Source organism: Gopherus evgoodei, chromosome 10 (genome assembly GCF_007399415.2).
Source record: "Gopherus evgoodei ecotype Sinaloan lineage chromosome 10, rGopEvg1_v1.p, whole genome shotgun sequence".
NCBI lineage: Eukaryota > Metazoa > Chordata > Testudines > Testudinidae > Gopherus > Gopherus evgoodei.
In genome coordinates, this window is record NC_044331.1 from 38,286,373 (window position 1) to 38,303,610 (window position 17,238).

General features: G+C 46.0%; 1 protein-coding gene across 2 annotated transcripts in view; it reads left to right on the forward strand.

Moving 5' to 3' along the window:
* Positions 1–3,063: 3,063 nt before the first annotated feature.
* Positions 3,064–17,238, forward strand: part of CSPG4 (chondroitin sulfate proteoglycan 4) — a 79,896-nt gene continuing 65,721 nt past the window's right edge. For both annotated transcript variants that reach the window (XM_030578886.1, XM_030578887.1), the window contains exon 1: positions 3,064–3,224. In XM_030578886.1, coding sequence (XP_030434746.1) covers positions 3,137–3,224 — 88 coding nt within the window. In that variant the 5' untranslated portion in view covers positions 3,064–3,136. The remainder of the gene's footprint in view (positions 3,225–17,238) is intronic.

The following is a 17,238-nucleotide window of genomic DNA, read 5'->3' on the forward strand; positions in this document are numbered from 1 at the left end:
CCAGTACAGTTCTTGTTAGTTCCAGCTCAGGTGGTAAACTAGGGGATTTCTCATGACTAGGCCCCCTTTGTTCTGTTCTAATCCCCTTTTATAGCTTTGGCACAAGGAGGGAACCCTTTGTCTCTCTCTGGGTTCCCAACCCTCCTTCTAAGTGGAAAAACACGAGGTTTAAGATGGATTTCAGTACTAGGTGGCATGATCACATGTCCTGTGAGACCCCAAGCCTCCATTCTTTCCAGTCTGACTCACATGAACACAGGAAGACTTACAAGTAAACAGAGCCATTTACAGCCAATTATCCTGGTTAATGGGAGCCATCAAGATTCCAAACCACCATTAATGCCCCACACTTTGCATAATTACGATAGGATTTTAGAGTAATAGTTCATATTTCTAGCTTCAGATACAAGAATGATACATTCATACAAATAGGATGAACACACTCAGTAGTTTATAAGCTTTGTAATGAAACCTTATAAGAGAGCTTTTGCATAAAGCATATTCCAGTTACATTATATTTACACTCATAAGCATATTTCCATAAACATATGGAGTGCAATGTCACAGCCAGTTCGAACTGATAAGCAGCAACATGACTTTTATCCATGCATTTTTTTACTCAAATGACAACTTGGTTATGTTAAGCTAACTGCTTCTCAGAAACTACACACCTGAGTTAAAACTCTCAGAATGACTCACATGTATGTTGTGTGCTTATATTTCACTAACAAGTTTAATCTTAGTTGTCTAGAAGTTACACTAAATCAATAGGTAATTGAAAGCACTGAGGTGGGAGAAACTCATTACCAAAGCCTCATACTATTTATAAGAGGAAACTGCGCTTCCCTTTAGCAAAAGTTATTACGAGGAACCCTGAGTATTTCAAATGACTCAGACTAAAAATCACATTCTGTGGTCAAGAGAACTGATGACAGCTTCTTAGACAAAAAGAGGAAGAAGCTTTGAACTGGCTTGTAAGCTACCAATTTTACCACTACTTGAAACTTTGCTTAAAGTGGCATGAGAGTTTACAGCACTGGTGAAATTCGAGAGAAATTAGAAATGCTTCAAAATTATCATCTATCTATTGTATTTTGGGTTTAGAGTGTGATAGTCTTGCATGTATAAGTGGCAACATTTGGCTATTAGTATCACCTGGGCAAGGTCATACTAAAGGTCACATCAACTGAACTGACATTCTTTGTTAATTAACTTGTCTCAGTTTCTAAATCCTACTGTAGAATGGTTTCCGCTGAGCTGCCATAATAGTCCCTTAATTCCATTCGCAGATAAGTTTGACTGGAGATAAGGATCTATATTTAAGGATCCATAGTTCCATGTTGATACCAAAATCACCTGCCCAGACAAGCATAGAACTAGGATAAAATTTTGCCTTTGTAACAAGATTGTGATTAAAGCTTGACTTAATTGAACTGATTTATTATCTCTTAAAAATTATTACACCCCATGTTGTGTTCAATTATTTTTTCAATATTGTGAACACTATCATCTAACCAACTTTATTTGCTTTCTGTAATTACTTGTTTGCTATTTTGACTAATAAAACTGATAAATGTATAATTCTGCAGGCTGTCCTTTAGCTTAGGAACACAGATCCAAAGGACAGTGAGAAACACACAACTGGTTAAATTATTTAAAACAATGTATGTTTTATAACCTATCTTTCTCCCAAGGGTCATAGCATAGGGAACAATCCTGCCATGGAAACCAAAGAATAGACTGAATGATTGAATAGGTCCTATCCACCGTGAATTTCTATTGCTGGGCTATCAGAACCTGAAGTGAAGCCAAGAGACTGTGCTCCACTATCTGAGCTCTGAATAAAGCACATATTGCTTCCAGCAAAGGAGAAACAAATATTTTTTACAAAAGCCTTTCATCCTTTCATCTCTCCCACCCCCACACATGCAATCAGCAAGGAGCACAGTGTCCCAGCTCACCATGTAAGGGGCCATCTCCTCAGAGTTAGAGGGGGAAGGAGATTCAGTGAGGTGATGGCACACACACTCCTCAGTGCTTTATTTGTCAGATAAATAAAGTCTTCTGTCTCCAAGGGCTATGGATGGCCACACCCACATTTCCACCATCCAAAATTCCCTGCTAGCCTAGTGGAGCTTCACTGGAAAAAGCCGTTTTGTTTGCAATCCCACAGTTCCTTGCAACCCCACTCAGACTAGAAACCTCACCCAGACTGGCTGGGATTGAAGCCTGATGGCTGCTGGGAATTGCAGCAAACTCATCTCCTAACAGCTGCTAAGCCAGTCAGCTGAGATACCCCAGAACTGGGCAGACACAGGCTAAGAAACAGAATGCTCTGTGAGGCCTCCGTTTATACATGATTTTTAATTGAGCCCTCAGCCTACGAGACCAGTTGGAGCCTTTGTGAACTGGGTAGTCCTCTAGCCATTCTGGAGAAACCTCCCACAGAAGGTTTTGGTTTTAGGATCCACCAGGCCTCAGATGGCTTTTCTGGCCAAGCTGGGAGTTGGCACATGGATACTGCCCTTGGGTCTCTTCTTATTTATCCATATCTGAATTTTGGATGCATATTCCAGCTCCAGTATTAGCCTCCATACATAGGCCTGCTCCTGGGAGATTCAGACTCTCGGTATCTGCCAATGCCAGTGCTGTTAGACAATATAGCTCCCACAAACTCTGAGAAAACCTGGAAAGACCCTGCCGCTGAACCAACCCAATGCTCACGGGAACACCCTACTCCTCTCTCAGCTGACACCAGCAACCATATGGTGGTGAGACATCATCCTCACCAGCCTAAGGTCTGGACAGCCCAAAACAACCATGGAGAGAAAGGGAACCCTTCTGGTGCAAGGAACAAGGAACCATTCAAAGCATGGAGGAAATACAGCCTTGAGGCACTAGCCCTTTAAGAAGGGGAACCTACTTGTAATCTGAGAGGGGCCTGTTTTAACCCAGTCTGATTTGTGACTGGTGGGGAAAATTCAAAGGTCCCTCCCTCAGCAGCAGTTTATTAAATATAGTAGTAGCAGAGCCCTCAACTGAAAACAGATAGGCTCTGTCCGTGGCCGTGCCTCCTGCTCTTCCCCTCTCTCGCTGGGTGAGGAATGCTAACGGCTGGTCCACTCTAGGTTACATCATGGGGTCCAGCGATCTTCCTACAGCACTGCTGCTGCTCCAGCTCACCCTGCAGATTCAGCCCCTCCACGCAGGACAAGAGTCTGGAGGTAAGCTCCCCCATGCAAAGTTGCTTGCTGCTGGTTAGAGCCCAACTTTTTGGGAGGGAGATGACAGGAAAAACATGGTCAATGCCAGGGAGAGGCATGGGGCACAGAGCAGAGAAAAATCAATGGGGAGAGGTGAGAGAGAATGGACTGGAGAAAGATTAGCCCTCAAATCCTGACTGTTCAATGCTGGGACCGCAGCTGCAGGGAGAAAAAGAAGGGAATGAACTCAATGGGGATTCATCTCAAAGCCCAGACAGTCCAAATACTGGGACAGCAGCTGCAGAGAGCAAATAAGGAGACTGGTTTCAGGGCCAGCTCTCTGCATCCCAGCCCAGGAGCATCAGGGGGATGGAAGTACGGATTTCAAGGCAATTAACCATCAGTCTCAGACAGCCCAGCACCAGGGTCAGGGATTCAGTAGGGTCCATTGCAGAGTGATGAGATCTCAACCCCACGCTGCATGTGCCTAGGATCAAGGAGAAAAGCTGCTAGTTTTAAAACAGGGTTTCCCTCTGAGGCAGGTCATGCTGTAAGCTCCCTTCTGCTGGGGAATGTGATTCCATCAAGTGTTCAGTAGGGCAGTGGTTCTCACCCAGGGGTACATGTACCTCTGGGGGTATGCAGAGATCTTCCAGGGGGTAGATCAACTCATCTAGAGATTTACCCAGTTTTACAACAGACTACAGAAAACGCACTAGCGAAGTCAGTACAAACTAAAATGTTATACAGACAATGACTTGTTTATACTGCTCTATATACTGTACACCGAAATGTAAGTACACTATGTTCCAATTGATTTATTTTATAATAATATGGTAAAAATGAGAAGGTCAGTAATTTTTTACTAATAGTGTGGCTGTGACACTTTTGTATTTTTATGTCTGATTTTCTAAGCAAGTGGTTTTTAAGTGAGTTGAACCTTAGGGGTACATAAGACAAATCAGACTCCTGATTAGTCTGGAAAGATTGAGAGCCACTGCAGTAGGGGACCAGGAGGATCTTCACCGTTACTGAAGGAGCCAGCCTTTAGTAAGCAGGCTGTGTTTGCTGTGCTAGTATCAATCCCATGTTACCTGATCTTCACCACTGGAATTGGTAGTTTTGTCTTGGGGGTGGCTGAGCTGGGCTCGGTTTACTTCTCCCATTGCTGTTAGCAGGGCTGGAACTACGGAAGGATAAGGGAATGAATGGGGAGAAATCAAAGTGAGTGCTGTCCCTGCTCTGTGATTTTGTGGTATTGGCACTGTGCCACAGGGATGGAGCGTCTGTGCATCCAATATATCTCCCTAAAGAGGGCAGAGCCTGGGAGCAGAAGACCCAGTCCTCTGTCCATGTGTGGGCTTTGAGTTAGAACTGTAATGCTGTGCAGAGTCAAGTTTTCAACCCTCTCTCATCCAAAGTACAGTGGATGGCTTACTATCATCAGTAATTGATGGAGGACATGCTGCTTGTGCACTTGTGTTTCACCTCCTGGACTCCACCTTGTCTGGCCTGTGGTCTTCATCTTTCTCCCTAATAAGTGCTCAGGTACCACTGTGATGGGCACCAGTACTCAACCCTAGGAAAATAGATGATTTATAGCTATGCTGCAGGCATTTATATACACACTGTGTGGTTTTCTCCAGCTGAATATTCAATGCAAACTCCAGCTTCCAGAGAAATCAGCAGCCCGGCTGTCACGGGTAACTCAATATCTTCTCCCCCTTATAAATGGATGTGAGGTTGAGGTGCATTAATAGGAGCAGGAAAATGGAAAGGTGCCACCACATCAGATGCGCTCTGTGCAGTAGGAGGCACAGCAAGTAATAGCTCAGAGTGAGGGCTTGATCTCTGTCCCAGACGCAGCAGGGCCTGGAACAGAGACTGGTTCATTTCATGTGTGTGTCTCTGTTCAGCCAGTGAGGGTTACTGCTGGGCACAGGATAGGCGGGAATGCAGAGCATTGATTTATACTTAGTTTCCCTCACGAACTGGCCAGGTTTTACCACACAGCACTTGGCAGATCTTTGAGCTGTGGGTGCTTCCTGCTCCAGCGTCTTGTGACTGAAATTCCACTGTCCTTCTCTTTGTCTTTTCTCCTTCAGCTGTATCCCTCACATCTGCCAGGACAGTCATAGATCTGGGAAATAGGCACCTCACCCAATTCAGACTAAGGGTGATACTGGCATGATGGCCTCGTCCATTTCTGGCCTGGCCTGGCGGTGCCATGCAGCTGCTCCTCTCCAGAAATACAGCCCTTGTTGAACATCTCCAGCCCTTTCTCTTCTGACTCCACCACAGCCATGCCCTGCCTTTCTGCTTCCCACGCCATGCAAAAGGGGGACATGCTTAGGGATGCTTTCATCATCTCATTGTTTCTCTCCTTAATTGGATGACTGAACTTTCACCCAGGAGAGTCCTGAATAATCCATATTCCACTAAGTGGTGCTAGCTGATATACATGAGGGTCCCAGGCAGCATTGGCCAGGCTTGTGGCATCACCTATTTTAGAGCCACTGGACTGGCTGCAATCAGTTAGCGGTGCCTCCAACTCTCATCGGGACATATATGATGCCTGCCCCTGAGGACAATTCTAATACCCTCAATAGCGCTCTGTGCAGTCACGGACCCAGGCAGGAGACAAGCAATGAGAAGTTTTAGCATGAGGCAGTGAGGGTGGGGGATGATGCTTATAATGGAAAGGGATAAAAAGAGGTAGTATTTTATAAAGCAAACAAAAAATTAACCATTTCTCTGATTAGCAACTCCCCAGTGCCTCACTAGCCACTCGTATCAGATCCCTGAGGGCTCCAATCAGGACCCGACTACTCTTGCCAGAACAGTTCTGACAGCTCTGCTCTGGGCCCAGAACTGGCAGATGGGTGTGGCAGAAAGGTGCAGGTAATGGACAAGGAAGAGCCTTAGACAGCTGCTGGGATCCGGCAAGCTGAGTGCTGCTTATAAACCTGGGGCCCGGCTCAGTGAGCCTCTGCTAAAACCTGGGTGTATGAGACCTGGACAAAGCCAATCCGGCCCCTAGGCTGTTCTGGATCTCCGAACTCACTGACAAACTAGGCAATGGCTGCAGGAGAATCTGCAGGAACATCTCCTGGGGCACTCCACAAAAGCAGCCACAGTGCTAATTGGGGTCAGCTGAGGTGTCTCAGGAACAGGAGCCGATGGCAGCCAGTCCAGTGAAGCAGTGCTCTTGGTCTGAGAAGTGACTCCTTCTCTCTTCCTGCATGCATAGACATAGCTTCCACAGCCAGGGCTAGGGGGGTCAGGTTCAAAGCCTAGCAGGCAATGCGTGCTCTGGAGCCCACTGCAGACTTTGCCTTCCCTTCTCTCCCCTCCAGAGCCAGAGAGCAGCGACTGGAGCTGCTTAGAGAAGTTGTTGTCAAACTGTTGGTCATGACCCAGTACTAGCTCGTGGAATGTAAGGCAATGGGTCGCAGCAGCTCTGGTCAGCACCACCAACCGGGCCATTAAAAGTCCCTTTGGCGGTGCTGCCTGGCTAAGGCAGGCTAGTCCCCAACTTTTCTGTCACTGCGCTGCGCCCCGGAAGCAGACAGCAGCAGGTCTGGCTCCTAGGCGGGGGGGCCATGGGGCTTTGCGCGCTGCCCCTGCCCCAAGCACCAGCTCCACATTCCCATTGGCTGGGAACTGGCCAATGGGAGATGGGGGGCGGGGCCTGCAGGCAAGAGCCGCACAGCACCACTTGTGCACCTCTGCCTAAGAGCCAGACCTGCTGCTGGGCGCTTCCGGGGTGCAGCGCAGTCTGCGGTGCCAGGACAGGCAGGAAGCCTGCTTTAGCGCGCTCTGCGCCACTGACCAGGAGCCACCCAAGGTCAGCCTGTGCCCTAACCCTATGCCCCAATCCCTTGCCCCAGTCCAGAGCCCCCCAAACCTAGAGCCCCTTCCTGCACCCCAAATCCCTCATCCCCATCTTCACCTCAGAGCCCTGACCCCCTCCCGCACCCCAGCCCTGAGCCCCCCCAAATCTGGAGCCCCTTCCTGCACCCCAAACCCCTCATCCCCAACTTCACCTCAGAGCCCTGACCCCCTCCCGCACTCCAACCCTCTGCCCCAGCCCTGAGCCCCCCCAAACCTGGAGTCCCATCCTGCACCCCAAACCCCTCATCCCCAGCCCCACCCCAGACTCTGCACCCCCAGCCCACAGCCCTGACCCCCTCTTGAATCCCAACCCCCAGCCCTAGCCCAGAGCCCTCTCCCACACCCTGAACCCTTCATCCTGCTCCCACCCTGCAGCCCTCACCTCCGCACCCCAAACCCTCATCCTCAGTTCCATTGGATAGTGGGCATCAACAATTTTCCTCAACTGGGTCACCAGAAAAAAGTTTGGAAACCACTGGCTTAGAGAGTGAGGGGGAGGAGGCGCAGAGGGCTCCCCCTCATCTGCATCTCCTGCCAAAATCCGTTAGCTCTCCCCTAACCCTTCATCTCAGCATATTTGCCTCCAGAAAGGGAGGTGAGGGGTAGCAACAGTCTGCAAGAGCCAATACTTCCACTTTGAGGGAACACTTTGTCCTAGCGCAGACAGCCTCACTCCTTAGTCAAGCTCTGCCTCTGCAACAGCTCTCCCCAGGATGCGCTCCAAGGCCGGCAGTGAATCATGAGTTTCCAGTGTGAATGCTCACACTCTGGGATTTACAGGCCTTTTTCTGGCTGCTCAGTGGCTGTGTGAACACTCAGCGTAATGAACTGCATACGCTCATGGGTCAGGGCAAACCAAACTTGACACTTTCATTCTTAAAGCCATTCATGGCTCAGGTGTTTTATTTGACCAGCTCTTCTTTTTACTGGTTTTCCAATGGCTGCCACTTCTCCGAGCTGGTCCAGTCATTCCTCCTTCAGCCTTTCTTTAAGCTGATCCACTCCTTCAGTGGCGCCCTCTACCACTGAACCCAGGCAATTCCTCCTCTTCCTCATTTGACAGGGTTTCCATCCCAGCTTCAAAGTTTGACTTGTACTCCCTCATTAGCTGGTCCACAAAACTTCAACCACTTTGTCTTCTCTAGGGTGGTTAGAAAAGGTAAGTATTTTCCTGTAAGAAAATAAATTGCAAGAAATGAACTTTTTTCTTTTTTCCCCAAAAAATTTACTGGAATTTTTCTTTTTGTGACAAAAAATTTTTGTACTCAGTTTTCAAAAAAACAAACAAACCCAAGTTTTAATGTTTGTTTGAAAAAACTGGGAATTTTCAAAAGAAATGAAATTTTTCCTCAAAAACTTTTGTTTAGAAAACAGACTGTTTTTTGTCTAAAAACCTTTTGGAATGAAAAATTGCCACCAGCTCTAGCCTTCTGCTTCCCATCCGTTTTCTTCGCCTGAACCTTCCTGATTCAGATTCAAAGGCAACCATGACCTTGTCCCCTTCTGGATCGGTGTCCTGTTCATTGTGAAATTCCTTAGTACCCAGAGTATCCAAGATGGTTCTTTCCACAGGCCAATGTGTTTCCAGGAGGTGCAAGGATCCATAACTTTCTGCTGCACACAATCTTCTTCACGCGCCAAAATACTGTAGTGGCTGGCAACATAAGTGGAAAAATTCTTCCTCTTCTGCTTCGTTATTGGGTAAAGTCATCACCTTCCATCTAATTCTGGCTTTTATCCACTGGACAAAGAGCTAACCAGGCAGAGCCACTGCTTATTTCTTTGTCCAAGATGGCTCCAGTGCTCCTTCTGGCACTCATTTTACATGTTTCATAGTGCGATACTCTTATTGTTTCCAAAGTTTACAGTATCACCAGATTGCTCCATCCAGTCATGCACATACCAGGGATGGTTAGTCAGTGGTTTCTTGATTCTTCTGCCAAGTTTGCCAGCTTCAACCTTCCTAGGAGCCTTCCTTATGCACTCACACCAGCTTGTCCCTTTAGTAGGAGAGAATGGGTGTAAGGAGCAGCTGCCTGAGATGGGAAGACTTGAGGGTCCTGGAGTTGGGAGAATGCAGTTTATTACTTACTTGGCTACTCTTGAGCATTTTCCAGCAGTCAATGGGAGGCTGTAGCATGGTGGTAAAGAAAGAGAAGGGTAGACTGAATTCTTCAACACACACAAAGTGCCAGATCTCCAGCTGGGCGTATGATCATCAATGGAACGGCACAGATGCCATTCCAGTCTCAGTGCCCAGCCCTTGGGACCAGCTGAGTTCCATCTGATGCAGGTCCTAAGGGCAGGGAACAAAGGTGGCTTTATGCCACTTTTCTGACTCTCTGGTGCTGGGGCTAGTTCAGCTCCCAACCAAATCAGGTCAGCCTCAAGGCTGCTCTAACTGATAGCCAATTGCCAATAGCTGAAGGGACCATTCCAGGACTTCGAACATAAGAACATAAGACGTCAGAGCACAAGGGCAATTCTGACCACGCCCATTTCCCCAGCCATGTCCCTTCCAGACCACCTATACTGGGGGCTGCAACAAGGGGTGATATAGAGCCAGCTATGCCAGCTCTACACTTCTGGGGTTTCCAGCATGCTGGGGAATTCTCAGATGGCTGGATAAACCAATCACAAGCAGGCATCAGAGGCAAACATCTGGCTCCAAGCCTCAGAATCAAATACTGGTTGATTGATCACCTCCCCCCCCCCCCCCGGAAACCAGCCCTCCCATCTCTGCACATGTATAGTTTCATGCCCTAGCGTGCATGCTTTGGGCCAGCGTCAGGTGGGTTAAGAAGGGCCCATATTTATACGGTAGAGGAATGGCCCATGTTTAGACTAGCAAGGAAGGCATCTTTGCTTAGGACCCTGGGCTTTCTGCCCATTTCCAAATGGAAATAGGCATTGTGTGTACAAAAAAAAAAAAAAAAAAAAAAACCTTGTAAATTTTTGCTCTTAACATAAAACTGTGAAGCTTTAGTAAACTGATTTTTCAGCGGAAGGAGTGCCTCTGCTCTCTGCCAGCTTCTGTCAAGGCCACACATATGCTAAATTCCCCTTTCTCCCATTATCTTCTAGCTGAGTATTTTTAATAAGCACAAACAGGGGTAATACCTTGTAATGAAATGGACTTCCGTGGGATTCCTCTAATGCCTATTCACAGTATGCTTCCAGGAGGGAGTGTTGGTGGGGCAGCAGGGGTGGGGCGGTAATAAACAACAGAAGTATCCAGTTAAAATGCCTCCACTGTACCCATCCACCCCCACAAGCCAGGTCATATATTTTTCTTCAATTTATGGAGATTTAAGGCTTGACTTTTCAGAAGGGCGCATGCCCAATGGAGAAGCACCATACTTGACTGTGTGAGCACAAGGCAATTTGCATACAGGCATGCACTGGGGTGGTTGCACATCCCAGCTGGGAGTGTGTAAATGTGCACACTCATTTTGCACATGCACATCTGGAATTTTGGCCCATGATTTTACAGTTATTGTGCACTATTCCACCCTCAGCGATACCCAGACACCGTACTGAGTTCAGCAAGATTGACTGAGTGTAACTGAGAGCAGACTTTGAACCAGGCTGTCTCCAAAGGAGATGACTTTATTTAATCACGGGGTGGCACCCAGTCCTCAAGCAAAAAGTTTCTTTGTTTCTCCTGTAGTGCCAGGAAGTTCCAAGGTAGCTTTAACGTTGCTAGTGACGACATGCCCCTACACTTGATGTTTAGCTCTTCAGCACAAATGAAACCACAGACAAATAAATTATCAATAACAAAATTAATCAATTATTTTTAAAGCATTCTCTAAATGCTACTTAGGGCTAGGTCCTCAGCTGGTGTCAATCAGTAAAACTCCGCTGATGTTAATGGAGTCATCCTGATTTATTCCGGATGAGGATCTAGCCCATGTCAGCTCCAGTAAGGAAACAAGAGGTTAAATCTGAAAGAGAACGTTGTAAGAATCAGTGCACCTCTCTACCTGGATGTAGGGTGACCAGATGTCCCAATTTTATAGGGATAGTCTCGATTTTTGGGTCTTTTTCTTATATAGGCTCCTATTACCCCCTACCCCATGTCCTGATTTTTCACACATGCTGTCTGGTCACCCTACCTGGATGATAAGTTCCCCAAAGTTCAAGGGGGTTGGATGCCTGACTGATTTTGGCATATCTCTAGTAAGCAATGGAACAAAACAGCCATGGGAAGTTATGGAGAGACCTCGCTCCAGTGGACATAGTCAAGAGGCTAGACTTGACAACTGTCTCTCAGAGGAGGCTCTGAAAAATTACATGGATGCAGCCTCCGATTCAACCATCATGCACCTAACTCTGAGAACATGAGTACCCCAATTAGCTTCAGTAGGACTACTTGGATCATTGTTTAAACTTAAGCACGTGCTTAAGTGTTTTGCTGGATCTGGGCCTAAATGACTCCCTGGAAGTCCCTTCCAAGCCGAATGGTTCTGCAGGAGTGTCCAATCTCCTCACAGGTAGACAACTACCCTGCAAGTTTCCTCTTGCTTACATCAGTGCCCTTCCTATACCTGGTGGGACAGCCACGCCACCTGGCCTTTGTCATGGACAAGTTACTACTGTGTTTGACTACTTCTCTAGCAGGTCAGCTAAGCATGCAGGCCAATGTGACCAGCCTGACCTCCTCTTTTAAGAGGGCTTGAGACCTATGAAGGTTGCCTAGACATTCCTCACTCAGAAGTCAAGGGGAGGTTGGGTCTGCCCCTCCACTGGACTATGGGTAGCAATAAAGTGTTACGGTTTAGAGATTCTTTTCTGCTACATTGAGAAATCTAAATTATTTATCCTTTTTTTTTTTTTTTTTCAAATGCACCACATATGTTGAGGTCAAAGTTCTAAGCAGCTGGAAGAGTTTCCAGCTGATGGGAAAGAGCAGAAAAAAAACTGTGTAAGAGAGAGAAGGAGCAGAATGCAAGTCAGTATCGTGGGAATCATGTAGGAATATGTTCCTCTCACTCTTATATTTAGCAGCGGCAAGCTTCAGGCAAATTCACAATAAGCACATTCCTAAACAGAGGCAGCACAGGGCTAGCTGTGGATTACAGTCACTACGTCAGGTTTCATAGGCACAGACAACCTTAGCCTAGAGTATAAATTAAGTCTTGATGTATTGACGGGCTGAAAACAGAAACCATTCACAACAGGGAGAGAGAAAATCAGTCCACGTTTTCTGCTCCCAAGGCTGTTCCCAGAGTCCATTCCAGGGGGCCAAAGAAATCCAGTTAAGATTCTTCTCCTTAGAATCTAGATTCCCTAAACTGAGTAGTCTCAGTGCAGCTGCAGGCTTCATTAACCTACATTTTCCCCCTAGGACACTCATGGGAAAATCATTGGTTTGTATTTTCATACCTAATTTTCATACCTGGATTCTGAGTTTGGCCCAATATGTCATGCAGGTGCCAGTTTCATATATATAATTAACCTCAGACTCAAGAGATGCCAATCAAGAGAAATATTTTTGTAGTCTCTCTGCTGCATGCAGCTCTTAGCAGGAGTCCACATAAATGACCCTGATTTCAGTGATATCCTATTCCTATCTATATCACCAAATCACCTTCCGGGGCTTGGGAGGGGCCCCAGCAAAGTTATTGTAGTAAGGGATTCCTCAGTCCCAAATTAGTCCTTTCTGGGACAGCTGCACCTTTATAAAATGACTCCAAAATAATGTGATTATGTTGAATCTTCACACCAGGAAGCAACAGCATGATCGATTGATGCAATGGCATATTGCAGCACTGCAAAGCCATGCTGCAGCAGTGCAATGTGCATGACACATCATGCCTAAAATAAATTCAGGACTCTGTAGTTGGTCTGCAAGCCAACCACCCAGGATGCAGCTTAAATGGAGACAGTTCCACCAACTGAGGGGACAACACTGAGGTTAGGTGGCAGATCAACTGTACACACACACACACACACACACAATTTCACAAGTATAGCAGGTATTAAAGCTGCCCTGGTCTCTGTGGAAGAGCTTAGCTGCAGTTGCAGGTGAGTTGTGGTAACTGAATGTTCATCAAAATAACCTAGTGATATTTTAATGTTTGATCATGTTGTTTGTTGGGTTGAATTTGGCTTTATACTTAGGTTTTATTAATAAAATGTAACAGAAAAACTAAGCCCAACAGAAATGTTTCTAGGATTTTTTTTAACTGAAAAGGTGGAAACAGTTCCCGTCCCATCTCCAGAAGAATTTTCCTGCAGTGTTTTCAAATAAGACTTGCGGCCTTTTTGCTAATGCATACTAACTGGGAAATTAAATGGACTAGAAACTGATTTTAAATCAGAGTGAAATTAACTAACTTATTTTGATGCCCAAGATTTTCAGCAGTTAACCATGTAACTGCCAACATGTGCACCTGCAGTGAATTGCGGGCACAAAAAAAATGCAAACACAATATTTGCAGGTGCAGATACTTTTCGGGAGTGTTTGTGTATCTGTGAGAGTTAGATGAGTATTTCTGTGTGAAGATGTATGTGGTGAGCATGCCTCAGTGTTTTAGTGTGCTTGTCAGAAGTGCGTCTATTAAAGATGATATGAAGCTACAAAATTCAGATCCAAATTTGAACCCAGATTTCAAACACTTCAGAGTTCAGGAATCTTGGTTTGTTCCATTGTAAAGATAGGGGTTATCTGCAAAATTTAATACTGGGTTAGGATGATGCTTAAATCTGCCAAACTGGTCTGGAGGTTCCATGCACAGACTGTCGGGTTCCTGCAATTCTGCTTCTGGTCTCAGCTATTCCAAACATAACAGAAGTGGAGGGTGCAGGATTGGTTCAAGTTAGAGGGGGAAGGTTTGGGTCGGGTCTGTTTTTATCTGAATCAGCTCACATATCACAAGTTCAAATTGCACATAATCACGACGTTTGGATTCTGGGAAGCGAAGAGCCAGTGAAAGATACACATCCACATGAAACAGCCCTGGGGCAGGTGCTAAGCAAGAAAAGTGGGAAAACAGGGTGAATGCTGAGACTGGACAGACGATGCAGCTGAGATAGAGACAGGGATGCAGGGGCTGGATGCTTGAGTTACAGCAGGTGATTAATGGAAAGTTTGGCTGCAGAGACTGATAGAAGCCGATGCTAAGATACCTCTGGGAGAAGTGGGTTTAACCAGTCTCTCTGCTCCTATCCCAAGCACGCATCTTTCTGCACTAGTCTCGGATAGAAAGTGGATTTCCCCACTCAATATATTTCCTTAGAAGAACAGCACTTTTCACCTGCACCAGTCAGAAATAAACTCCCCTGTCCCCCATGCCTTTTCTCCAGTTGATGGAGGGACATAAATTCTGGCCCCACCCAAGACCCAACAGAGTTAAAAAAATTCAGATTTTCCATCCCTGTCTCTCTTGATCTGCATACGTCTTGTGTTGCAGTCCTGCTGGGCTCCATGCAATACCACTGAGTATTGCACTGTCCTGAGCGGCAGCCCTTGGCTGCTCGACAGACAGTAGCAGATGGACAGACAGCCTCTCGAGGTTTGACAAAAATATCACTTGGCAGGAAAAGCAGGGAGTTGCACAGCCTCCGGGCGGGCACCTAACTGGTCTGGGGAGGGGTCCCACCACATCCCTTCAGCTGAACAAGGAAGAAAGCAACATTCAAACTCGTGTGTAATGTAGCTCAAAAGCCACAGCACGATGCCATGACTCATCCAGTTAAAAAGGGAGCTTTTATGGGTAATGAGTCAGCCACAAATTTGAGTGGAGATCTTTTTTTTTTTCCTTTTGCTCAAATGTTTTTTATTTGCAGACTGGGGCGGAGGGCATGGGGAGGAATAAAGTCCTTTTCAGGGAAGGGAGGGGCAGTGGCTCATCAGCACACACAGAAACACCTCTCAGCTGCTCTTAAGTCTGTGATTTGTTATGGAAGAAATGTGTTTTTAATTGCTAATTCTGGGCTGCCTGAATCACAGTCTCCCAGATGCCTGAAGTAGTGGTGCTGTCCAGGCTATCTGGGACTTCTGATTTGTCCTGTCTTTAAGAAGAAGTATGGTCTTAGTTAACACACTGGTCTGGCTCTGAGATCTACTGACTCCATGGATGACTCTGAGCAAGTAACTTAACCAGTGAGAGTCAGGTCCCTAAATACTTGTGGGGTTCTGGGCCTTCCAGTCTAATCTCCACTGCTATGTGTTTTATCCACACAGGAAAGCTGTTTTGGTAACCAATGGTGTGAATTCAGGCACTATAGTTATACAGGTATGACCCACCCACATGGACGCTCTGATTCCAGTTACAATAGGGCCTTTTTCAGTTTTGCATCTATCGCTTGGGAAGGATGTTATGCTGTCCCCAAGAACAAGCCCTGTTATACCAGAATAAGACCTGCTCTATACAGTTTTGGTACCATTATAACTATTTTGGTTCAAGGAGTGATTTTTTTTTTTAACTAGTACAGTTATACCAGTACAACTACTAAAGTGGATGCAGATATACTGGTATAAAGTCCCATATCCTGTGATAGATTATTTCCCTTCCCTAGATGGGAATAGCTATTCCATTCTCACTTATACATATCTCACGTAATCAATCCCCTGCCACTGCCAGGGTCTTGGACACTGATGGCCCTTCAGTCTCTCCTGTTCTCTGCCAGTGGCACATAGTTTGCTCTTCTGAGAGTTGAAATGCTTTAGTCTAACTTCTGGCTTAATATAGGGGTATCTGTGTGAAAATTAATGACCTGCATGATGCAAGAGATGAGACTAGATGAGGTAACAGCCCCTTCTGGCTTTAAAGTCTATGAAACCATAATGGTATAAAGCACCTTCATATCAATATATCAGCTTCCATCCCAGGACAGTTGAACCATTTTATCGGTACTTGTATAGTTAAATCAGTACAACTTGTGTGTGCAGACAAGGATTTTAAGTTCCCTCGGGAGGGGTGTTACACCTGTATTGTTAAACGTGGATCACTATTGTGACGGGTTGGATCACAGAAACCCCCTTGGGAACTGTCACTTGATGTGCCAAGACTACTTCTGCCCCGTTTTCCCTGCCAGCTCGGGACCCCAGCACCCTGTCTTGCTGAGCCAGACACACCTGTCTGCTCCAACAAAGACTCAGGGTCTGAATTACTTGCCCCAAAGCTGCAGGTTTATCTGAATGCAGCTAACAGAAGTGTTCCTGTCTTTAACACTCAGATGCCCAACTCCCAATGGGATCTAAACCCAAATAAACCTGTATAAAGCTTATACAGGGTAAACTCATAAATTGTTCCCCTCTATAACACTGATAGAGAGATACGTACAGTTGTTTGCTCCCCCAGGTATTAATACATTCTCTGAGTTAATTAATAAATAAAAAGTGATTAAGTACAGAAAGTAGGATTTAAGGGGTTCCAAGTAGTGACAGGACAAAGTAAGTCACCAAGCAAAATAAATTAAAAAGCGCAAATCTATGTCTAATCAAACTGAATACAGATAAGATCCTCACCAGTTCCAGAATGCTCCCTGTTACAGACTAATCTCCTTTTAGTCTGGGTCCAGCAATCACTCACACCCCTTTGTTCCAGTTTCTTTCAAGTATCCTGGGGGGTGGGGAGGCTTCTTCTTTAGCCAGCTGAAGACAAAATGGAGGCTCTCCCAGGGGTTTAAATAGACTTTCTTTTGTGGGTGGAGACCCCCTTCCTCACTCCTATGCAAAGTCCAGTTCCAAGATGGAGTTCTGGAGTCACCTGGGCAAGTCACATATCCATGCATGACTCACAGTCTTTACAGGCAGTAGCCATTGTCCATATGTGGATTGGAGCATTCCAAGATGCATTGTTCCCCAAGTGCTTCCTGATTGGGTACTTACCTTGTGAATTCCTTCCTAAAGAAGCTGACCAAATGCCTCACAAAGCTTACTTAGAAATCAAGCAAGTATACAGCCAATATTCTTAACCTCAAGTACAAAATGATATATGTGTACAAACAGGATGAATAGATAAAGTAGACCATAACCTTTACAGAGCTATGTTACAGGGCACAAAACATATTCCAGTTATGTCATATTCCCACAAAGCATTATGGGATACAGCGTCACAACTATATTGAGAGAGTTGGTCACGCTGTCCCACACGGAGAAGCCAGCAGTCATTAGCCCCAGTGCAAAGTG